The sequence below is a fragment of the Genypterus blacodes genome, unplaced genomic scaffold, assembly GCF_046128005.1.
Source record: "Genypterus blacodes isolate CSIRO-AG114 ecotype Tasmania unplaced genomic scaffold, CSIRO-AGI_Gbla_v1 ptg000105l_1, whole genome shotgun sequence".
NCBI classification, from domain to species: domain Eukaryota; kingdom Metazoa; phylum Chordata; class Actinopteri; order Ophidiiformes; family Ophidiidae; genus Genypterus; species Genypterus blacodes.
The window spans coordinates 2,693,534-2,718,034 of NW_027466909.1; the positions used below are offsets into that span (position 1 = coordinate 2,693,534).

The 24,501-nt window shown below is 44.0% G+C and overlaps 2 protein-coding genes across 5 annotated transcripts; both read right to left on the reverse strand.

The window, feature by feature from the left end:
- Positions 1 to 375: 375 nt before the first annotated feature.
- Positions 376 to 13,918, reverse strand: wipf1b (WAS/WASL interacting protein family, member 1b). Of its 4 annotated transcripts, XM_076160358.1 has the most exons (10): positions 13,749 to 13,918; positions 10,933 to 10,993; positions 5,205 to 5,304; positions 4,886 to 5,015; positions 4,600 to 4,767; positions 3,664 to 4,396; positions 3,461 to 3,549; positions 3,146 to 3,346; positions 2,519 to 2,632; positions 376 to 2,337 (listed from the first exon to the last, which is right to left on the reverse strand). In XM_076160358.1, exons 3-10 carry the CDS (start codon positions 5,259 to 5,261, stop codon positions 2,285 to 2,287), a joined length of 1,545 nt encoding a protein of 514 aa, XP_076016473.1. In that variant the 5' UTR covers positions 5,262 to 5,304; positions 10,933 to 10,993; positions 13,749 to 13,918; the 3' UTR covers positions 376 to 2,284. The 4 variants fall into 4 exon arrangements, with proteins under 4 accessions (XP_076016473.1, XP_076016471.1, XP_076016470.1 ...); XM_076160356.1 differs by lacking the exon at positions 10,933 to 10,993; XM_076160355.1 differs by lacking the exons at positions 10,933 to 10,993; positions 13,749 to 13,918 and adding an exon at positions 8,852 to 9,121.
- A 3,173-nt stretch (positions 13,919 to 17,091) lies between these two features.
- On the reverse strand, positions 17,092 to 19,229 carry ciao2b (cytosolic iron-sulfur assembly component 2B). The gene is made up of 5 exons (XM_076160424.1): positions 18,992 to 19,229; positions 18,486 to 18,563; positions 18,159 to 18,284; positions 17,992 to 18,037; positions 17,092 to 17,873 (listed from the first exon to the last, which is right to left on the reverse strand). Exons 1-5 carry the CDS (start codon positions 19,118 to 19,120, stop codon positions 17,773 to 17,775), a joined length of 480 nt encoding a protein of 159 aa, XP_076016539.1. The 5' UTR covers positions 19,121 to 19,229; the 3' UTR covers positions 17,092 to 17,772.
- Between the last annotated feature and the right edge of the window lie 5,272 nt (positions 19,230 to 24,501).

Sequence of the window (24,501 nt, forward strand, 5' to 3'; positions counted from 1 at the left end):
GGACTGCACCCAGTGAAAATGTTTGTGTATGACATTAGTGTGACAACTTTAAGAAATTCTGACAATTTCTTCACTTTTGATGAAGAGTGACACCTCAAAGGAATGTAATGATGACAGCGAATAGGGAGATGATGGTGAAGATGTGCAGCAAGTTATGAGACTGCATGTCCATAATGATTGCACTCTGGCGGCGGCACGAGTATATCTTGATTTGCGTGCTGCAAATTGTCTGTCCACTAGGTGTCAGTAGATTCAAATTCTTTAGGATTTGGAACAGCATTGGATTTCTGTGTGATCACAGCCACACAATGTTGCATTGTTCTAATTTCTAAAGTAGTCAAGAATGCTTCTATTGAAAGAAACAACAAGTCTGCATTGTTTCCTGCAGTGTGGATTTAATTCACAGTTTCTGATCGGCATTAACCGATCAGCTGGATTGGCTAAATATCACCATGATTTGACCTGAATACCTTCATATCAAAAACACATTTTGACAATTGCAGCTTCTGCTCTCAGATATTTACAGGCAATGAAATACCATAAAGCTCTGGTCTCACATCACGTCAGGCTATTCATATATTTCCCATCTTTATTGTACAACCGTGTAAATGATTCATAACTTATATGATCACATACACAACAAATCAATACATATGATGCACTTGCTGTTAATACACCTGGATAAACCAAAGGATAATCTTATATCAATCCTCTTTTGTGCAATATTGTCAAAATATTTACTAAGAGCGCACCATCCAATAAAAGCACATTCACCCCATGTACAGCACATAAAGCATTTTTTATTTATTTATTCTTAAAAATGTATACTTCTGTATGATTGTCTTTAAGAAAATGTTTTTGTGACCAACACATAAGACCGTCTGAAGCAGCGCTGGGTAAAGCAAAAAACATAATACTGCACAAATCCTTAACATAACTTAAAACGATACAGTCCTTTAATCATATAGTCCCACACACAGATCCTTCATAGAAAAAAGCCACGGCAGCTTTTCACAAACCAGCAAACCAAGAACCAGTTTCATAGTAAACTCATGCTGTTATAACCCCCCTGTACAACCTCCTTATAAAACAGCTGATCTCTATCCCAACACAACAATCACATGCTCACGTCACAACAAGACAATCAAATAAAAAGTACCGCTCAGTGGTTCCAACAGAAACTTCAGATTTAGCAGAAAGATACACACTGTGAAGGCACATTGCGGTTTTGGCAAATTGCACACCAGCATTTCCCCTGGTGATTTGTGCAGCAGTGGCAGGGGGCCTGGGACTTTATTTTCATTCAATGTCTCTCTGTGTATGATGTATTGAATTTGGATTTAAAGCTGTAATCATTAACATACCCTGCAGCACAAAAGAGTCTAAATGTTGAAAAAGAAAAGAGGCCGCTGTCCTCTTTCTATTTCCAGGTGTCAAATCAGCAGAAGTGGTACTTTCTGAAGGTGGTAAACAATCAAAAGAAACAAACAGACACACACAGTTTGAAGGCACAAATGGCAGCACTCCATATTTCCCTTAACTTGTATGCAGCGAGAAATCACATACCTGAATCGAACAAAAGGCACACAAAGAGAGAAACAGCGTCTCAGCGCACCTGAGGAAGATGCATGATAAGCACTGCACTGCTGGGTAAGATATTGACCTAAGAGCCTGAATTAGCTTTGCATAATGATGTCTGCAAATAGGCTGTGAAAGTCAAACAAGCGCACCACCCAACGCTGTGTTTGTTAAGTATGCAGCCGCTGTGCAGATATCCTATTCTTTCCCGTAAGGCGTAGCTGGTTGGTGAAATACAATATCTGGGATCCGTCAGTTGATCTATTTCTCTGCAGCACAAAAATGAAACACTGGGAGGCGGTGGACGTTTGTTCTTTCACAGAGAAGCGGGTAGAAAAATATTGGTGCGTGAAAATGCTATCGCTCATTCAAAATATGCTAATTACTCAATTCACCACCCAATGATGCAAACAAACAACAAAAACAAACAGAAATCAGCCATTTGTAATTATTCGTCACAGTATACCAGAGTATAAGGCTTTGGTCTTTAGGTGCTGCTTTCTGCTGCTACAATGTGTCAATGGTGTCACTGAGACGATGTATTTTTCTACTTGGTCAATAGTACGTCAGCTCATTTACATAATAGTCCATGCATGAACCACATGCTGTTTGTTGATCGAAGCAAAATGAGCACAACAGAGAGAGAGAGACAGGAGTGGACACAGACAAAGTAGATCCAGGTGTTGTGGTCACGGACAACTGTCCTTCACCTGGGCGCCGGAGGAAGAGGAGGTGCGCCTCTTTCCTTTTTCCCAGAACCTGGAAAGAAGCAAATACAACGATATTTCAGTTTCCCTCACTTTTTTCCCTGCATTTTCTGCCGCTGGGGACAGATTGCATGTGGAGCAGTTGCAGTTCTGTACTTGTTTGCCCTGTTCCATTCCTCAGGGGAGTTCTGTGTGTGTGTGTGTGTATATGTGTGTGTGGGTGAGTGAATGACCTCTGCCCTCAGTCTTGCCAATCTTGCTGGGATAGGTCTTCTGGATGTGCACATAGGCCTCTGGAGGAGGAAGGTCTGAGATGGGGTGGAAGGTGAATCGGGACTCCCACTCATCTGTTCACGAGAGAAATGGCGGTTTGTCACCATCAGGAAGACAGTAAGACAGTAAGACAGTAAGACAGTAAGACGAGGCTCCTATAAGACATGTCCATCACAAAGGGCCGGGCACTTTAATACATTCATGAGATACAGCACGGCTGATGAATGAGGCAAACCCACACAACCCTGGCAGTCAATGATGTGACTGTTGTCTGGCTGGGTCCAGACATTCAACGTGGAAAACAAAAAACACCAGGGAAAAAAATACAATTGACCCTAAACTGAAGGAGGAAATACAAAAAAAATGCATTCTTCAAAAGTCATAGGCCACAACGTAAAAGTGAGGTAGAAAATACATGGTGTACAGCAACACACACACACACACACACACACACACACACACACACACACACACACACACACACACACACACACACACACACACACACACACACACAGATATGGTCAATTTACACACATTCTTGTCCTTTCTCAGACTCAGATCTATCCCACCCCTGACCCACTCACCTTGTTGCTGGTTGTGATGAGAGTTTTGGAAGCCGTTGCCCATGGGCGGTGGAGGCAGGGGTCCAGTCCCAGGCCTGTCTGGAGGGAGAGGGGGTCTGCTGCCGGGTCCGCCACCAGGGGGCTGCGGGCGACCAATAGGCGCTGGTGCCGATCTCCCGCTGCCCCCGCCACGCCCTGAGGGAGGAGGAGGAGGGAGAGGCCCTGGGAGAGGCAGAACGAAGTAACATACATGAGTACAAATCAGCTGCGAACACTCCAGTATCTCTTAAACTTAACTTAGCTCAGGTCCTGTTAAGGTTTGTGAAACATCTTCACCTGTGCGAACTGAAGATTGGTTTCTTCCAAAAGCAGGCGGCCTCTCATTGGGCGGGGGAGGAAGGGGTCCTGATCTGGACTGAGGGTGGCTGGAGAGAAGAAACATGTTAACCTACATGCCATATATCTGAACGCCCTCAGCATTTACTGTCAATAACCCATGAGCAAGGCACTGAACCTGAACTCTGTGAACAAGTGAGCACCTGTTGAGTGAGAATTTCCTTTGGGGAAGAGCAGGGGTGTTGTGTTCGTCCCCTCCAGCTGGGCTGGGAGGAAGAGGAGGAGGGCCCGGTCTACCTGGCGGAAGAGGAGGCGCGCTCCCTACAGCCGAGGGGCGAGAGGGGGAGGAGGAGACGGAGGACGAGGGTTTGGAGTTGAAAGAGGGCGGAGGAGGCGGGGGGGGCCCATCACGTGGCATCGCCGGTCGATGACCTCCCATCGGAGCGGGTGGGGGCGGTGGGCGGTCGTCTGGAAGTGGGGGCCTCCCACCTGGAGCGGGGGGTAGAGGCGGGCGGGAGCTGTTTGGGGGCGGAGGAGGAGGCCCAGAGAAGCCAGATCGTGTTCCAGCAGAGGATCCTCCGGGCGGTGGAGGTAGAGCTCCGTGCCTGCCAGGTGGAACACTGGGAAGAAGAGGCGCCGGGGCCGAGCCGGGCCTGGGACCTCCGGGGATCGGTGGTGGAGGGGGGCCCCCGCGGGATTGAAAACCTTGGTTCGGTCTGGGTGTGCTGGGCACGGGTGGGGGCGGCCCTCCAGGAGTGTCCGGTCTGGCTGGTTGGTTCACCCGCCCTCGCCCGGGATCGGGGGCGCTGCCACGGAAACCCCCCGGGCCTGCTGGGAGCTTCGGTGGTCCAGAGGAGACTCCACCACCACCGATGGAGCCGGGGCCAGCAGAGCGGCCGCCTGGAGGGAGCATAGGGCCTCGACCCGGTCCTGCATCTGAAGGAAAAACATCATGGTGAGGTTGATTCTGTAGAGATGATCAGAAATCTACTTGTGGATTTCAAAACTAAAAATGAACTCCAAAATGGTTCCAATGTTTCCACGATCTGCCTGGGGTTTGCTCTGCCCTGAGGAGGTTTGGATCTGTGAGTGTTTCGGTGTTTCCAGGGTAAATTCAGCTGTTTTTGTATGATATTTACCTGTGGAGCCCCTGTTTGCAGCAGATTTAAGTTTTGGCATCCCTCCTTGGAACAGACCTCCCAAACCACCACCGCCTCCTCCTCCAAAACCTCCTCCACCTCCTCCACCACCACCACCGCCGCCGCCTCCTCCTCCTCCGCCTCCTCCTCCTCCTCCTCCTTTGGGTTCTGGGAAGACAAGGACCGATTCCTCATTTCATTTCTGCAAGCATATTTTCAGCTGTATAGACTTCTTCTTTCTGCAGTCTATCAATACATCACTGGGTCTGTACTGTTCCAGACTTACTGTCCAGTAGGGCTGCGCTGCGGTCATTGGTGACCGTCTTCTTTAACCTGGCGCCACCACAAATGTCTGTCAACAGAGCGCTCCTTCCATTCTGCTGCGATCGATTCAGAGACGGTTTATCTGTGTTGGCCTGAAACACAAACACACAGGCGCTTAAAACCAAAAGTGCAGAAGAAGAGCATGCAATGACTTTATTAACCACAGGGTGATGCTGCTGTGCGCAATCGCCCGGAGCAAGGCAGCGAAGGAGCTCGCCTGGTGGACAGAAAGACGGATAAAGGGAAAGATAGATGGACAAATAAATGAGAGAGATGCTCACCAAGGCGAGGGTGGGGGGTGGGGGAGGCCCTGGGGGTGGAGGGGGCGGGACAGGCATCTTCCTCTCTCCTCTTTAATCTGTCTGTACTGGATGTTGCACCCTGGTGGACAAAACACACACACACATTAGATTCACTGGGCAAGATTTAACCATAAAAACACATGAAATACTCAAAGGAAACAAAAATGTTCAATGTTCAATCCCCCCCCCCCACACACACAGACACAGACACAGACACACACACACAAAATCAATCTCATGTCACACATTTGAACTTCTCATTTCATTTTAAGAAAACACACACACACGCACAGTGTCAGGCCATCCTCTAGGGGCCTCTTACTTCCTGTATGCTGCTGACAAACAGGAAGTCAACACACAGCCCCAGCGCCACAGCAGCCATCCGGTTGCTACGATGATGATACAGATACGTCTCATCACTTTGTCATTGTGCTTTTGCCCTTGTCTTTTTCACACCTTTGTCCTCCATGCAGTCACATCATATCCCCTTTGTCTTCCTCCCCTCTCTCTGTCTTGCAGTTCATCTTCACCCCTCCATCTCCTCTTCCTCCCTCAGTCAGCACACGTTTAATATTTCATGTGTGTACACCGAACCACGTCTCCCATTGATCAAGACTCTCTCTATTGTTCTTCATCTCTCTTTATCGACTAATCCATTCTTTTATTGACAAATAAGCCACACCCACTCTCAACTTTGACAGCCAATTATATCAAAATAGTGAGCAATATCAAAGATATTGTACTTGTGAAATTCCAAGTGGGCGTGGCTTAGATTGACAGCTGCAATAAGACCAAAGCAATGTTGATTCTACGACGCACTGTTCCAAAACTAAAGGCCAAACTGTGAAACCGGTCATTGCAGCGCCACCGTCAGGCCGACTGCAACCAAAATGTCACTGTTTCCTCCCTGGGTGGTGTCCAACCAGCACAGCAAGTTTCATTACAATCTATGGAACACTTTTTGAGATATAGCACAAAAGGACAAACACAATGAGGTGAATAAAGGAACTATAAGAGAACGAGGCGGAGAGAAGAGGAGAGCTGAACGCAAAGTAAACGACAGAAGGAACAGGATGTGCCAGCTGTGTGAAACTGCGTGACTACAGCGTATACACTCGCACACATTCACATGGTTGCATTCTGACCTTCGTGCCTCCATTTCTATTTCGGTGTCAAATTGAAACCGTTTCCACTCATTCCTCTCCCGTGGAATGTTGAGGACGTTTATACCCAGAGTGAAACGTCTTGAGTTTCGTCAAATCGGCCTCCATCAGGACGCAGAGACCCACACGTGGAGTTGTTTCCTGCAGCCGTGATGAAATGACACCAACGACGTCTCTTCGCTGCAGATGTCAGGATGTGAGACGGGAGGACGCACGTTTCTGGAGCGTTTGATCGTTTTCACAGTGTGGCTGAAAGACATGTGTTTCTAATAAGGTGTCCACGGTGAAGAGGACGTCTAAATATAGACTAAGATACGTGGCCGCAAGTTGATTTAAGAGCCCAGAGTGTTCAAAACAAGCCTGTGTGTGGACATTTTAACATTCTACACACAACACTCTGCCTCTCTCTCTCCTTCTCTCTGCCTAATATTAGCTAAGCACTCACAATGGCTCCTTTCACATAAATGAGAGAGAGAGAGAGACAGACAGAAAGAGAGAGATATGAGGATTCCAGGGTGTGGAACCTTTGAAGAAACACAGCCAACCAGCACACACACACACACACGCGCTTGAACACATACACTCGCACACAGAAAGGGTCCACATGTGTTTCAGTTTACAAATGGCCATAAAAAGGCTTCTTCATCCTGCCACCGAAGCTCGCACGCTTCGCGACCTCATTAGGGGTTCATGTACACACACATTCACACACATAAACACACACGCTTGCTCACATTTTCACAATCTTAACATAATTCCTCACTTCCCCGGTTGCGCTGATCCAAACCCCTTCCTAATACTTTAATGCTGGTGGAACAAATTCATTTTAAAGTCGCACACCGTGTTCACTTCAGAGGGCCGTTTAAAGGAACATTGCACATTTTCGGGGGGGAGTAGTGTGACGACGTCTTTCCCCAAGTATCCAAGGGAGATAAAAACAGAAAATGGGCACCTGGTCAGCAGTTTATTAACCAACAACAACATCCAACCAACCACCAGCTCACAGCGCACCTGGATGCTGTTATTGTACAAACTGGTGAAGTTAGTGAGACGTAGACGAAAGGAAATCAAAGTAAACATCAGTCAGAACGAATCCTTCAAGAAGAGAAACATTCATTATGGAGGACAAACATTAAAAGATTCTCGTTTAACATTGAAACAAACTGAAAACGAGTTCAAACCCTCATTTGGTGCGTTCACAGACCCGCCTCAAGTGGAAGTCACGTGTGTCGCTAGGCAAAAATGTCAGTATGACTGCTGCTGGTGGGCGAGGGTGAAAGGTAACACTAAGAACCTACAACACAAACGGCCTGTAACAAATGTGTCAGTGGTGCAGGAACGGTGCTGAGTGGCTAAGCTAACATCCTGTGCTGCGCTCACAGGCACTTGCTCTCTCCCTCTCTCTCTCTCTCTTTCCGTCCGTTTCTCACACACACACTCACAGCAGCTGCATTTAGCTTTAACTTTCGACTCCCCCTCTGCTGTGTCATGGTTTTATCTGTAAAAAATGGGCAAACGCTTAAAATAAACACTGCTGAGGGCATTTTGTGACACAAGTGTTTACATAGGAAATTTCTCTTAAAAAAACAGAAAGGCCTTCTGGGTATTTGTCTTATTAATGAAGAGATACTTGTGGTAAACGTCGCAAGTGTTCTGTGTGTGTGTACGTGTGTTTCATGTCTTGACATAACCAGACGGGGCTGAATATGGAGTAGTTGAGGTTCCTGTACGTGCTAGCATTTCCCTGCTACTCTCACTGATTTAACGCTGCACAAAAAGGCTTACAAATCAAACATTAATTCATCGCCTCGTCCTCATCCCTTCCCTTCTGCCCCTGTGATGTCAAGCTGAGTCTTGAAATGCTTTATAAAAGGCATCAACACCAGCTGCCTGCATGCTGTATAGTCCATATACAGCAATGTTCAATAAGAACACACCTGATTCCTCACAATACTTCTCCCACAACATGAATATTATGATTATAAAACCTTCTACCATCACCAAGATACTGAAATTGCACTCCAGCCGACCCTGACAGGAGCCTTACTGCTTAGATTCCAGCCATTATGAAACCGATCCCGACTTCTGACCTTGACGAAGGGCGAGATAAAGAAATCTTTCCCTTTAAGGATGAACAGAATATCACATCAATACCACATTATGCCTTTCTGTTTGTCTGAAACACTCAAAATGTTAACTAGCAGTGAATCAGGCTGCAGGGAAGGGCAGGACCAAAACCAAGACACACTCCTGAGAAGTTGATCAGGTTTTGAAATGATAAGTAAACATCGTCTCTGAGCAACACTTTGTATCGATGTCGCTTTATTTCTAACATACAGGAAACTTCCACTCAGCCACTTCATTCATATTTATATGTAGATGATTCAATCCCATTTCAACCACATTCCTGTAAATCTACAAGACTGGTTACCAGTCTGACAGAGAGGAACCACGTCTACTTACTCAAACTGTGCCCATAGGAGAATCCGCAGTACGTTGAGAAGAAGACGGTAGAAGAAGAAGCGTCTCAGTTCATTCCTCACAAAAATGTAAAAATGCAATCAAGCAGTCACATAAAGCTAAAAGACAAAGAAGAAGAGGAAGATAAGAAGCTCCTCAGTCTTTTTAAACGCATCCAGGCAAAGAGTGGAACTTCTTCTTCCCCTACACTCATATAAAAACGTTTAGAGAAGTCACACTTATACACACACACACGCACGCACGCACTTCATATGCGGCTCGTGTCACTTCCTCTTTCTCAATGCTCAGTTAGTCCTGCTGCTCTGTGTGTGTGTGTGTGTGTGTGTGTGTGTGTGTGTGTGTGTGTGTGTGTGTGTGTGTGTGTGTGTGTGTGTGTGTGTGTGTGTGTGTGTGAAGGCAAACTGAGATATCTGACTTAGATTGTCACTCTGGGAAGCTGGACATCTTGTGTGCATAAGCAAACACAAAGACAAGAGTGACAATCTGACACACACACACACACACACCTCAGAGGTCATGTTTGAGAGACGAAGGATGAAGAAGACACCACTGCAGAGTCCCAGTCGTCTTCCTCCTCCTCTGAATGATGTCACAGGATGACACAAGGCCGTTATTAGTGATTCACTTTACATTATTCTGAGAAACACTGGACGCGTCAGTTTTAACTTTATCTTCATTCATTCGTCATATGTAGTTTTGAATTTTTGACAGCAGTGACCACAAGGGAGAAGTTGGAGACGAGGTGGAACAAAACACTGAAAGACAACGAGGGACAACGAGACAGAAAGGAGATGTAGAAATAAAAGATTACAAGAAGAAAAAGGTAAAGAGTGAAAGAGCTCAGTGTTCCCGTTTCCTGCTGTTTTGATTGGCGTCCCTGCACTCGCCCCCTCACTGGGCTGCACTTTGCTACAAACAAAACGCTTTAAAAGAAGACCTAACCTTCATCTATTAGTCAGAACATAAATTAAAGCCGCCGATCAACTAAATGAGCTGAGAGTAAACCGCTCGTGAAGGGAAAGGGCTAGCCTGACGCCATCGTCGGCCACTTCCTGTGCTCTGCGTGTCACACTTCCTGCCTCGAAATACAGTCGGCGGCCCTCTGCCAACACACCAGCGGCTGCGCTTTAACACTCTCCTCTCGTCCCGTCTCTCCACAGCCAACTGCAGCGTTAGAGAGCGAGAGAGAAGGAGAGAGAGAGGGAGAGAGACGTGTTGGCTTTTAACTCCGTGGCCAGCTGTTTGTCTTTACCGTGGCAACGCTTTCCGAGCTGGTGCTTGAGCGTTAAGCGAGGTCAGAATTCACCACAGACGCTGCTTTAGTTGAGCCGACGCTGCATGGAAAGATGCTCAAAAACTGCAAGTATATGAAACATAAGCAAACCTGCAGCAAGAACCGAAACGTCTCTGCGTCTCCCTCAGGCATGGACAGAAAAAACAAAGTTCTGGGAATCTGTATTTTGTTTCCTCCATCCGTGACCTCATATTTGGCACATGTCAGGAAAAAGCACAAGTTTTTACAAGTCTGCATATTTATATTTATCTGAAAAGTATCAGAGAGAGAGGCAGAGTGTGTAACAGCTCTGCTCTGCTGTGCAGGAGAGCAAACTATTATGGACCTTACATCATCACAGAATGATCTACAGCAAATATCTGCACATGGGTCCTTCAGGCAGAGCTACTGACACCTATACCTGTCTGGGCTTTTCCATTTTCTCCAGCTTTAAGACGACACATCAATTTCCAACACTGAACTTTTCTGATTCTGACTGTTTGGAGTCTTACAGTGCTGTTTGTATTGTGAAGTACAGCACATTGTGTCCCATCAGGGCCATAATGGCGTCACAGAGAATGAATGGGTGAATGGGTGGATGCGTCTCTTTGAATGTTCCCCCAGTTTCTGCCTAACAACACTACAGCGTAGCAACAGGAACTGAATTGTGTCTCAACACATTTCCTCCGTTCTTATGCTTTGACATCACCAACAGGCCTGGTGAGTGAGTGTGTGTGTATGTGTGTGTATGTGGACACACTGTCAGCTCAGCTCTGACTAGGTCACAAACCTGTATCAATTGTCCACACCAATGACTAACACAGATGGAAAAGGGCAAACCAGTCGTCAGCCTACGTTGAAGAGAAGAGAAGAGAAGAGAAGAGAAGAGACCTCAGTCCTGTATGTCACAGTCACATGAGTGTTAGCCTCCAGGCCATTCAGTCACTTTGGATGCTTTGTGCTCACACACACACACACACACACACACACACACACACACACACACACACACACACACACACACACACACACACACACACACACACACACACACACACACACACACACACACACACACACACACACACACACACACACACACGACTCACACGACTCACACGACTCACACACACACTGAAGGCCAATCACATTTAAATTCAGATGCAGCGTGAAAAGTTACGTCGAAATGTGCAACTGACACACAAGTTGAGACACAGTGACAAGATGAGAGCACGACGTCCAATGGAACGACCCAACTGCTGATTTAATGATTTCTAAAAAATGAAGTTGCGAACAAAACGTACACTTTTTATTGAAGTGTAATTTGGATGCTGTCGGGGTGTGTGTTGCTCCATTAACAGCACGAGGCCCATGGTCATGGGTCTGAAGGGGTGATGGACAGGGAGATGCCAGGATCACATGTCCTGATTAGGAAACGGAGCTGAACGCAAAGATGGAGACACAACATTGCTTTATGCTTCTGCTACAACACACACACACACACCCACCCTTCCATATCCTCTCACCACACACACACGGGTCAACTACAGAAACGGTCTGGACTCTTTCCGTATCTTTAATTCTCATATCTGCATAGGGAAAAGAGAGATTCATTGGATCCTCTGAATGCATTTAAAGGGAGGAGGCAGGATAAATGGGAGTTAATCATGGAGCTCCTTACCAGCTCTGCATCTGCCCCACTGTGCTCCTCTGAGACCCTGAGGAATGACGAGAACTCAGCGCTGCAATGACCTCAAACTAGGTTCAGTGACAAAGCACATAAATACATTAAGGCGAATGAGAAGACGACCAAAGGCAGCAAGGGCACAGAGAAAAGGAGACAAGGAGACAAGGAGACAAGGATCCTGACATACTCTGAGAGGATCCAAGAACTCCCGTTTAGGAGCAAAAGGCGGAGCGTGACAGAGAGCTGTCACACCCCTGCTGAGCCTGTTATCAGGATGCTGAGTTTCAAAGTCATCCCCAGGAGACACATTAGATGAAGTGAAAGTAGTTGGCGCTTTTTCATACTTCTTGTGAATTCGTCTTGCAGGGGGGTTTCCTTATTATTCTAGATATTTTTGGACCCAGTGGGTTGAAGAATTTGGAGACTACAGTGCAGAAACACAGAGAGATCCTGATCCAAACCTCCTTCATCAATTGTGCAACCAGCAAACACCCAGAGAATAAATCCTGCAAATCCCTTTTAGGCCTCTGCTGAAGTATTGACGCAAACAAACACGACCTCATGCGCAGCTTCAACAATGGACAACACCTTGGAAACGACTGTTGTGCAATATAATCCTAGCGATCTCCTTCTGCTCAGTGTCACATATGGGAAGAGGAACACCAATAATGAACCAACACCATCACCAATGAGCCTTGACCCCAGACTGGCATGCATCAGGCCTGTCCCGATTAATTGATTATAAACAACTATTCGATTACAAAAGAAACAACTAATCGATTAAAAATGTACTACCAATCCCTCCAAAACAACTTGATTTAAGATTACAAACTCTTGCATAGAGAGGCAGCAGGTTCTAAGACTCAGATTCAGACGGTTCAGGTCCCACATGGGAGATTTGTCTTACAGCTCAGTCTTCCATTGTAAACAAACAAGAGACCAAAAACTGTACACAAGTAAAAGGTGACCATGGTGATAAAATCACAAAAACAATACAACAGAGGCAGGAATAAAGGGGCAAACCGTGACGGATACACTGCCAGATATTACGGTAGTCTATGGGACCGCAGAGAGAGGAAGATCAGATCAGAGTGTGTGTGTGTGTGTACTCAGAATTCTTCCACACTACACCAGCAACTCTCTATAAACAATAATCAATGTTTACTGGAGCAGCTCGGCCTCTACAGTCAGTGTGTGTGCGTGTGTGAGACAGCTTACAGCATTCTGTCAAACAGCTTAAGAACATACACACACACACACACACACACACACACACACACACACACACACACACACACACACACACACACACACACACACACACACACACACACACACACTCATTCCTCATGTTTCTCTACGTCCTAATTAATGCGATGCTGCGTCTGCTTGCAGTTGGGATTCCTTTACTCGTGTGCGCGCGCGTGTGTGCGTTTGTGTGTGTGTATGCGTGTGTGTGTTTGAATTAAAGCCCAAATATGCGAGCATGTCCGTCCGTCCATCCCTCCCGTTCTTCTTCTTCTTCTTCTTCTTCTCTCTCTGCAGCTTCCTTCACGTAAACATTTAATCACGAGCACGGCTTGTAACTTCGCAGCAGACAAAGTTTAAAACGGCAAAAAAACGCGATATTTGAGGGTGGAAGAAAAGACAACATTTGGCATGTCGCCAGAAAAAAACCCTACCAAAGATCTGTACGAGTCTACGAAGACTTTGTGGCGGCTTATAAGGCGTATTTAAGCGGCCAAACACACTCTTCATCACCGCTCCATCGCTATCTTCTCTCTGGAGGATGACAACTTCTTTTTCGCTTTGGAAATCAGCCGCGAGCTCACGGTTTCCGCTTCATCAAACCTATTTCTACACACACGTCAACAGCAAACAGGAACAAAATGATCATAACGTTGTCTTTCTTAACTTACCTGCGTGAGAGTGTGTGTGGAATACTTTGCACGCCTGATAATAAGCTCCCATCCAGCGTCGGTGTTGCTGCAGTATGTGTGTGTGCAGCCAGCGGCACGGCGCAGTGTGTGTGTGTGCAGAGGAACTGGCGAGCTCAGCGGCCAACTAAAGGCTGGGGTTGTGTCAAGACTGCCTCACACACACACACACACATACACACACACGCACACACACACGTCAGAAATATGCCAGGAAGAGGAGCTCGATAATCATACAGCAGCACCGGAAGAGACGGAATAAAATAAAATAATAATAATTTTAATAATAATGATAATAAAAAAATAAATAGAAAAAAGCCGGAAGGGGTTTATTATTGTTATTATTATTGATCTTTAATTTAAAGACAAGGAAACTAATCTTCATATAACATTTTACATTTATTTACTTGAACAGCCCAGGGATTTCATTTCATGGTCAACCTTACTGTTTAAAAACATTGATATCTTTATGAGTCAGTGGGTTTCATCACGTCAGTATTGAGGAAGTTAGCAGAGTGAAGAAGCTGCTCCATCATCGGTGCCCCAGGCGTGTGAATATGGAAGAGGAGGTTGAACACACTCACACACAGAATACTGGGGGAACCTGATGGGAGGAAACAATTCTTCTCCTGAGCACTTTAAGGAGAGGAGAGGAGAGGAGAGGAGAGGAGAGGAGAGAGCTGTTTAGCTGAAGTTTACTGTGACCTCGTATTCTCTGAGGACACCTTCAGGCCGGCGTTGAACTTTTTTCGGCCTCATTGTCAGTATAGGAAATATTAGTATGATTAACATGTGCAACTGGATTGAGGCAGCAAGAAAACATTTGTACATATGAAAAAGGTTTTGTGTATCTGTAGGAATTATTTGGGCTTGGGAGTTAATCGCTTTGCAAATGCGCGGACATGGATTTTCACTCAGAGCTCAAACTTCCTACACACTCTGCGACAGTGAAGTTACAAACGCTGACTCAAAATGTGCGGAATTTTGGCAGAACCAGCACGGCTGAACCCAGCGGGCCAATCCGGAGAATGCTCTGGACTATCCAATCAGAAAGCGAAGCGTAACTGTCCAATCAGAAAGCAAGAGACGCGAGCGGATTCTTCATCTCAATGTACTGACGTTCCTACTTCATCAGAACCTTTTGTTTTCTTTTCAATTTGAACTGGAAAAGGGCCTTCTGTCTGATTTACATGTTCTTTAATCTTCTTTTGCCTATATCACCATATTAATAAAATTCTATTCACTGTTCTTATCTTAAAATGTTTTGAAAAAGTGGTCCTAAAACACATTAAATCCAGTCTCCCTGCCAACTTCGACCAGCATCAAAACGCCTACAGAGCACACCGATCCACAGAGGACGCCATTGCCCTTACTCTCCACACAGCACTCACGCACCTCGACAAGAATGGGACATATGTGAGAAAGCTTTTTATCGACTACAGCTCAGCCTTTAATACCATTATTCCCAGCAGGCTGGTCAACAAACTGCTTGGCCTTGGTTTCGATAGCTCCCTCTGTATGTGGATTAAAGACTTTCTTTCCAACCGCACACAGACAGTCAAATTTGGTTCACAGCTCTCTCCCAGTCTTAACACCAGCACTGGGGCACCTCAGGGCTGTGTCCTCAGTCCAATGCTGTATTCACTCTACACCTTTGACTGTATTTCCAAACACCCAACTACCACAATAATCAAATTTGCTGACGACAACAGTGGTGGGACTCATTTCAAACAACAATGAAACCCACTACTGTGAGGAAATAGACAAGCTGGCAGACTGGTGCATGGACAACAACCTCACACTCAACATTAAAAAAACAAAAGAACTCATCATTGACTTCAGGAGACACCATGAGGACCACAGTCCTCTTGTCATCAGGGGAGAGGAGGTGGAGAGGGTTCGCTGCTTCAAATTCCTGGGGACTTACATTAGTGAAGACCTCAATTGGACTGTAAACACCTCGGCCCTTGTCAAAAAGGCGCAGCAGCGACTCTATTTCCTCCGCACACTGAAGAAGAACCACCTGTCTGCAGAGCTGCTCAGGGCCTTCTACCAATGCTGTATAGAGAGCGTCCTAACATACTGTCTGACAGCTTGGTATGCAAACTGCACTGAGGCAGATCGCCAAAAACTCAAAAGAACTGTTTAAACAGCAGGAAAAACAATTGGACTTCCCCTGCCCTCTCTGGAGGACATTTTTAAGACTTGTTGTCTCCGCGGGGCCAACACCCTCCTGAAAGATGCAACCCTCCCTGGTAACTCCCTGTTCTGTCTGTTACCCTCTGGAAGGCGATACAGATCACTGGACACACGCACCACCAGACTGAAGAACAGCTTCTTTGTAAGGGCCATAAGTGAGCTAAACTAAATCAAACCTTAGACAAGTTAGTACCCCAAAAGTCAATTGCAATATTGGGACATATTGGGACATATTGGGACATATTGGGACATATTGGGCATCTTGGACATATTGGGCATCTTGAGCCATGGTCATCTTCAACTATGATGTCATGTGATGTCATATGGGGTGTCTTGTGAGGTCATGTGATGTTGTGATGTCATGATGTCATTTGTGATGTCATGTGGGATGTCGTGATGTCATATGAGATGTCGAGACATGTCATATGAGACATCTTGAGCTATTGGGTCATCTTGAGCTATGGGACTACTTATGTTTTAATGTATGAATGGAACTGTGTGTTGTTTATTTATTGTAATTTATTATTTATTTATAGTTGTTTATTTACAGTTTATTGCTGTTTATTTATTACTCTTCAAAGATTCAGGCACAGCACAAATGCATTTCGTTGTATTATGTACAATGACAATGAACGCTATTCTATTCTTATTTATGGCATGATGTTAGTAGGCCAACTACTGTAGGCCTACACTTTATGCTGCTCATCTTTGCAAAACAATGAAGAATCCAATGTTGATCCTTATTTGAATCTGTGTTTTTAGAATGTGTGTGTGTGTCTTCTTATGACATCACTCTTACACATAATTTCAATAAGAGGCACTCTGTTGTTGTCTGGTGTCACATTCTTAAGTCTTCACGAGTACGCAGCGTTACACTGCGTACTCGTGGCTCTGGATTCACTCAGACAGATGTGCCGGTTTGAGGCTTTAGCTGTGATGCAATGTTTCCAGATGTGGAACAAAAGAAAAAAAACTTAGTCTGGTCTGTGGAACAACAATTACTTCCTCCACACATATTTCTGTAACAGTAATATAACCTTGGTACTGTATATATATATATATATAGAGAGAGAAAATTTTAAAAGTGTTCTGTGCCATCATACACCAATACAAATCTCAAAATAAGCAATGTGTCCTAGTCTCTTATTCTGATATAAAGGAATTCTCCTACTCATCCAGCGCCATTGGAATGTTCTTGCAGAGTAAGGGCGCTCCCTAGTGTTTCAAATTAAAATTGACTGTGCAGTTTGTCTGCAGAAATACTTTGGCCTCCGAGCTCAGGCATTACAAACCAAAGTTTATCTGTAAAAGTTAGAGCCCGATTGTTATGGTTGTTGTCTTGTTTGTAATATTGTAGCCACTTCTCCTCAAGATGACCCCAGGAAACAGACCTTAGGGTTATGACAGACATAAAAACTCAATATAATAGACATTAAAAACCACAGTAAAATGCAATGATATAGACAGATTTCTCTTTTATTTAGCATTAACATTATTTGTGCGCTTTAATGAGCATTGTGAAAGAGAAAGAAAATGTCTAAAAAATAACTATGATTACAAAATGTCTGTGTTGCAAAACTGAATAATAGAAAAATAGATGTTACACTTTTTCTCCAGATGTTCACAATGATGACAAACCTATTTTACTGATAAGCAGATTTCCCTCATCCTCCTCATTACTTCATATTGACCTGTTAAGGGATAGATGCCAACACTTTAAGGTGTCAGACACAGTGGCATAGAGGAGGAGGTTGAAGCTTTGTTCTGGTGCAAAAGGAAGTTGAACGCTGCAGCAGGTGACGGCTGCTCAGGCGCTCCTGGTGGTCAGGCACTGGTTGACGACCTCCAGCAGCGCAGAATTCTCCAGTGCTGCTGCCACTCGCTCTTTATCTGCCAGCTGCTTGTTTACTACACAGAAAAGGAAAGAGAAAATTCACAACATAATTAAAGACGATAAGAAATAACAACACGTAAGTTGTAATTTAACTGAATAAAAATCAACTCATGTCCGGCTGCTGCTCTTTACCTGCTTCCTCTGAGGCGTGACTCCCAGGGGTGATCTGGACGTCGACCTGAGGGGAGACAGAGGAGACACACAGAGATGAGACATAATGTGAGAAACTAAAGAAAGCAGGGGAAAACATTGTTGGTTGACATGAGCGATAACTGAGTGAAACAGTGTGACATACGTACTTTGAACCTGTTGGGCAGCGAGCGCAGCAGTTTGACCTTGATGGACAGGCCGATGAGCGTTGCCATGCTACAGTGAGGGATGGTGGGAGTAAACTCAATTCCCACTGTGCTCTCTGTGTCGTTCACCTGAGAGAGAGAGAGAGAGAGAGAGAGAGAGAGAGAGAGAGAGAGAGAGAGAGAGAGAGAGAGAGAGAGAGAGAGAGAGAGAGAGAGAGAGAGAGACGACACAACTCACACTAGTACATCATCTATTTTACACTATTTTCCCATAACATTCCCATACAAACAACATCCAACTACAAGAACATTCCAGGGACGTTTGCTTACCTTGATCCTGATCTGCTCCACCACATTGAGCTCCTCCAGAGACAGAGGGTGCTCAGGGTCGTTGATAGATCTGATCAGATGTAGCTTTAGTTAAAGATTCGTACAGAGGATTTGATGAACAACAACATGAGCTCTGCCCCTTACAGCCATATAACATGATCAGCAAATAAAACTTTGAGGTTTGAGCTGAACTTTCCAAAGAATGAACATTCCTGAATTAAGAATCTAATCCAGTCTGATCAGTTGTTCTTGTTATTATTGTAATTAATCTATAACCCTACTAGGTAAGAAACATGAGCAGTTCGAGCACTGTAAACATACAAACGACACAAAAATTATTAAATAACGAAGCATTACGTAGCGTGCAGGACATGACGCAACAGCTTATAACAGGGCTTATGTCCTCCGATTACCTAATTTATAAAGACTTAAAATTAAGAAGCACGGTGCTCATATTTACTAGTTAGATCAGGGAAGTCGTGTCAAGTGAGGTCTAGAAAGAGGATATCGAATATTTCTCTGTCGTCGATGGGATCGTGGACGTCTTCATCCTCCTCGGACGCCGTCAGCTGCCTCGCTCCAGACTTCTCGAACACCACCGGGTTGGCGTTGTCCAACTGAATTCCTCCAGACATTTTAAAACGATGTCTTTAACGTCCAAGTTCTGGAAAATAGTCACTTGAAGCGGAGAGCAAGTGTTTGCAAACAGCTATCCCACAGACTTCCTGTGTACTACGAGGAGCGACGCTGACCAAAAGGGTTATGCGAAGGAGATATTAAAGGGGCAGTGCACTTAAAGTTATACAAAAATTATACCATAAAAACAAGCCGATGTAAATGGTAATGTGACATAAACCGTTCACAGATAATTGAAATATGTAGTTTGATATTTGCCGCTGAGAATGAGCATGGTAAACAGCTTTTGCGCGTTTTATCGCATTGAATGTCTTTATACCGATATTTGTGTCTATACCAACTATTTGTTTGTGTTTACATCCTTTTCTTGAATTCAAGTTGCGTTGTGTTGTGCAGACTCGATGTGGGACTTTGAATTTGTGTTCCGGTATTTGTGGGGTGAAATTCCCCTTTAAGCGCTTGTTTGAGTTCCGGATTTGTCCAGCAGATGTCAGCAAAAACCAATGTTTGGCCTCAACAACACGAAGGTCATTAATAATAATTTGTTATCAAAATTCGGTGTTTTTACAAAGCCGAAGATCAGGTTTGTGATTATTATTATTATTGTTGTTGTTGTTGTTATTTAAATTACCTTTACCATGTTTGGTGTATTCAGCAAAAGAGCAAAAGGACAAAATCTATCGCAAGTAGAGGTTCGAAATCATTTGATAGCTTTTAGTTTGGCTTTTGTTAATGCATTCTTTGCTTGTTTGGGCTAATTCAGGTGTGTGCAGCTTCAGTCAGAAACATTGACATTAATTCCTTTCCAGTACGTTCCCTCTGGACATACCTCATCACTTTGCCTCTAATGGAAATAGATTAAAAGTCATTTAATGATTTCCTAAACCAAACATCATGCTGATAAAATCTTAATTAATTTCTTTAGGAAATCCAACAGTCTGCTCAATACACCGAGACTCCATTAAAAAACACATCTTCACGTTTTACATGTTCATATAATGAGACAGCATGGCTGCAGACACAAACATGACAAGCATTTTTCTATGGCCCTTTGGACCAATAATGTCAACATTCCAAAGGGAGTGGATTGCTGCCCTATCTCTTTCATTCTGTATATGATAATCTCATGTCCGTATATCAGTTCTCTCCTGCAGCTCAGGCAACCACATTGAATGGAAATCCTGATAAAAGATAAGCACATAATTGAGCTTCTACCCAGTGGAGTAAGGTTATCATATCTACAGTTTTATTACAATTCCACACACATTTGGTATTTTGGGATGAAAATGTTCCTGTTTGAATCAGGACATCGCCATAATCCAGATCAGACAGAGTTTACTGCTGCAGGCTGCAGAGTCCGGGTGAACAACATTGTGTGCTGTGTTTGTTATTTATTATTATTTTTTGTGCTGTGGTGATCAATTCTCAGTCTCTTGCTATTGCGCCATTCTGAATTATCTCCATCAGAGCAGAAAGTAGGGCTTGTGGAACGTCCTCATGGCGGACCAGATCAATTCCTGGGTCACACGAGGAAGAAGGAGCAAGGAACAATCAAAGACATACATAAAAACAGAGAACAATCAATACATATAATCAATAGATCAGTGAAATATCCAATATGAGCTATGGAAACTCCTGGAATCAATTGTGTGAACTTAAATCCTTACTGGTGCTTCTCCCGTCATTTCTATTAACTCTGAGTCATCTGTTTCTGTCAGATGATATTCGCTGCCAAAGAAACAGAGGGTTTTGTTTGGGCAGCGAGAGAGAGAGAAAGATCTATTAAGATAAGGCTGAGTGAGTGCAGGCTGTGAGAGGCCGACGCTCTCTACAGTGAATACAGGGGAACAACTCACACTGTACCAGGAGGAGCAGCAAGGCCAGAACCTGCCTCCTTGGGCTTTGTATTTATGGGCTCTTTTGTCTTATTTATAGACTATTACAACAGAGTGCCAACTTTTAAAACTGTATTTATACTGCGTTTATGTTGGGATGTTCTGCTGAGCGTGCGTTTTTCCTCCACTTTCACACTGGCAACTCAGTGGGGAGCCGAACAGTACAGACAGGATAATGACAATATTCAAGTCATAATCTGGGGCATTCTTCCATAAATACACATCTGCTTTGCTGTTCCACATCATCAGCTGATGTAACAGAATCATGGAGCAACTTGGACTTTCATAAGTAAAAGTTTGAGGTGCTGGGTTCAACCGGTAATAAGCACTTAAGTGAAAGAAAGTGCAAAAACAAAGGGCAGAGTGTCAATGACTGAATCTACCAACAGCAACAAGGATCAAAGGTCACCACAGCATCATTCATTCATCTCAGAAAAGGATGTTAAAGCATCAAATACATTTTAAACAGTTGAATCTTGTTGATGATTAAAATTTAACATAGGGAAAACTCATGATCCTCACCAAAGCTGTAAAAAAAACAACAACAACAACAATAATAATAACAAATAAATAAATAAATAAATAAATAAATAAATAAATAAATAAATAAATAAAATAAAATAAAATAAAATAAAATAAAATAAAATAAAATAAAATAAAATAAAATAAAATAATACATTGCACATTCTATGCAACATTTAATCTCAGATTATTTAGCAGCATTAAGTGTAACAACAAATTGTCTTCTGTGTGATGTGCACATTTCTCAGGCATGTTTGGAATCTACGACTCCAGAGCAAAGGCTGCAATTTCCAGTGACATTTTGGCTTGATGACGGACGTGGGTACAGCAGTGTTCCTGAGTTAATGAGATTTACTTACAAAGGCCAAATCTGCTGATCCAGTTCCATTTATTTCTTCCCCTTTTCCATCGATCATTTAGGAGCCAGAGCAGGAGACAAACCCTACAGGCTAAAACAGGTTACAAGACCCAGACTTTACACAATCCAATCTCTTGCTGCAAACCAAGCAGTCAGAGGGTTAATCATTCCGAGGTTACACGTCAATTTCTGCTTTCGCAATACAAAAGCTGAAATGAGTTCCTTTAAAGTTGAAAATGCAAACAGGAGTTGAGTTGGATCAGAAACTTCTCCATTTTATTCAAATCATCCCAACTTGAAGCAGGCGACGCAGAGACAAATGTGACTTGAATTGCTTTCTGACTGGGTGGAAATTTGTCTCCTGCTAAGATTAATTAGCGGCAAATGGCAAATAAATGACACAACGTGTAATGAATCCGATTATCTTGGAGTTCCTGCTGCCTCACAGTCACCATCTCTGCAACGTCTGCAATCAAGACCACCGCAATGATCTCATCAGGCAACGGCAATATGGCTCATGTTAAAGAAGGTGATCTGTCAGTCAAAGTATTTAAGAAGCATTTAAAATATCCATTAATTGTACAACTATGGATAATATTCCAAACAAATTCTTGGATTTATTCCATTTTCTGTGATAAAACACACATGCTCGTACACACACACGCTATAACAAGATGGCAGGTTCTCTGTGTGTGTTAAAGCACAATCAACAAATCAGGCCCGAACTAATCTGCAGTGAGGCCCCGCCCCCCACGCCGCCGTGCCTCCTCCAGAGTCCAGGTCCTTAACTGAGCCTCGCAGGAAGCCAATTGATCTTTCTGTGCTGATTTAACTCAGCTCGACTGCTGGTGTCTGTGTTGATTGACTGCGTGGGGACATCTCACTGTGAATCAGGTGTCTCTGATTTCTGGTGCCTGTTGTGTTGTGCTGTGTTGTGTTGTGTTGTGCTGTGTTGTGTTGGTGGAGGCTTCACTCAGGCACAGATTAAAGGAGGAAGCAGACACAGGAAAGAAAAGAAAATAGCCTCGGTTCCTGTTTAAACACTCCATAGAAACTCTCCAATTTGTATTTGTTGGCAAACAAAATTACACCGGAAAAGGAAGGAAAAAGTAATAAATAAATAAAAGTCACAAGAAAGTGAAATGACATCCACAAGGGAAATATCACTTCATAGCAACTAAAGACATTCATTTAAAGGGTAAATAAAATATGAAATTGTCCATGTTTGACTTTGTACACATAGACACGGGTCTAACACACACACACACCCACACACACACACCCACACACACTGATCTTGAGTGGAGGAGAAGAAGAAGGTGTTGATCTAATGATGGGAAGCAGCAGACAAGGTGACATAGCTACATCTGGTCTCACAGTCTCACACACAGTCTCACACACACACCGTAACACATGGCGGATACAGGTGGAGCAGGTGGTTTGTGTTATTAATACAGTAAGGATTGTAGATTTAAGCGCTCCTCTACTTCTAAGCCCCAGCCTCAAACTTCTGTTGGAACACAACAATAACACAAGATAGTTTCATTCCCCAGAACAGTCGCTAACAAACAAATTCATGCAAACTGCAGAGCCGTCTGGCTTTGTGCGCCGCTTGTGTGGCTCCAAACACACCTAAAACCTCAACCAGAGGGATTGAAACAGGGACATTTTCAGAGTTAAACACTCCCGCTCGCGCTGGAAAGCTGCCTTAGGATTCATAATTACTTCAAAGAGTGTGTGAAAGGTTTTGAATGACCCCAAGCGGAATAACCTTTACAGAGTTACCAGTGTAGAGTTCAGGCGGAGGGCGAGATGATCGGATAAAAGCTGGCACCTCTGCAATAATGAAGAGCCTGTTAAAAGTGTAATTAGGGGGAAGGGAAAGGGAGGGGGGTTAGGAGGGTGGGGAGTGTTAACGAAGCAGAGCCACTGGGGCGTAAATGCTAAATAATGGACACATCTGTTTTAAAAGGTCCCGAAAACAAGAACTTAGGTCTCACGCTGGACTTCAGCACCATGGATAGAGACACGGTCCTCAGAAAGGGAAAATACACGGAAGAATTTAAGACGATTTTAGTTTAATTCCTCTACAATCAGTGATCTGACATGAAGCCAAAACAGCAGAACCAACCCGGAAGTGAGAGAAAGTCGATGAATACTCAAAAGTTGTTACATTTGTCAGGTAAAAGTTAAGATTAGGCTTTGAAATTACAACTTCATGGCCATATTCATACAACCCAGCGCTGTTTTTGAGGGTTTGAATCCTAGACTGCTTTAAAAATGGAAACAGATACAGTATGTGTTGAGGAACAACAATCAAAGGTAAAGAAGAAGAAGAAGAAGAAGAAGATAGAGACGAGTAAACAAGTGAAGACTGGAAATGAACGGAGACTGAACAGACTGACATGGGCAGAACTCATCAGTATGTGAAGGTTATGCTGCCTGTAAGCTTCATAATCTGACAATAGCCTGGACTGCAAATGTCAAGTTTACTTGCTGGGAAAGTTGGGAGAGTGTATTTCTTCCTCGTTTCTCTCATTTATGTCAAAAACACACAGTAGAAGAAGAAGAAAGACCATAACAGAAACAAACTGCATGGAAAAAT

Excerpts from the sequence above, each read along its gene's own strand:
- ciao2b (XM_076160424.1), bottom strand. The coding sequence starts at position 19,120 with ATGTCTGGAGGAATTCAGTTGGACAACGCCAACCCGGTGGTGTTCGAG. Across the intron at positions 18,564-18,991 it reads ACGACAGAGAAATATTCGAT|CTGATCAGATCTATCAACGA; the intron begins ATCCTCTTTCTA and ends CTAAAGCTACAT. Across the intron at positions 18,285-18,485 it reads TGGAGCAGATCAGGATCAAG|GTGAACGACACAGAGAGCAC; the intron begins GTAAGCAAACGT and ends TCTCTCTCTCAG.
- wipf1b (XM_076160356.1), bottom strand. The coding sequence starts at position 5,261 with ATGCCTGTCCCGCCCCCTCCACCCCCAGGGCCTCCCCCACCCCCCACC. Across the intron at positions 3,550-3,663 it reads AGGAAATTCTCACTCAACAG|CCACCCTCAGTCCAGATCAG; the intron begins GTGCTCACTTGT and ends TCTTCTCTCCAG. Across the intron at positions 3,347-3,460 it reads CCAATCTTCAGTTCGCACAG|GGCCTCTCCCTCCTCCTCCT; the intron begins GTGAAGATGTTT and ends TGCCTCTCCCAG.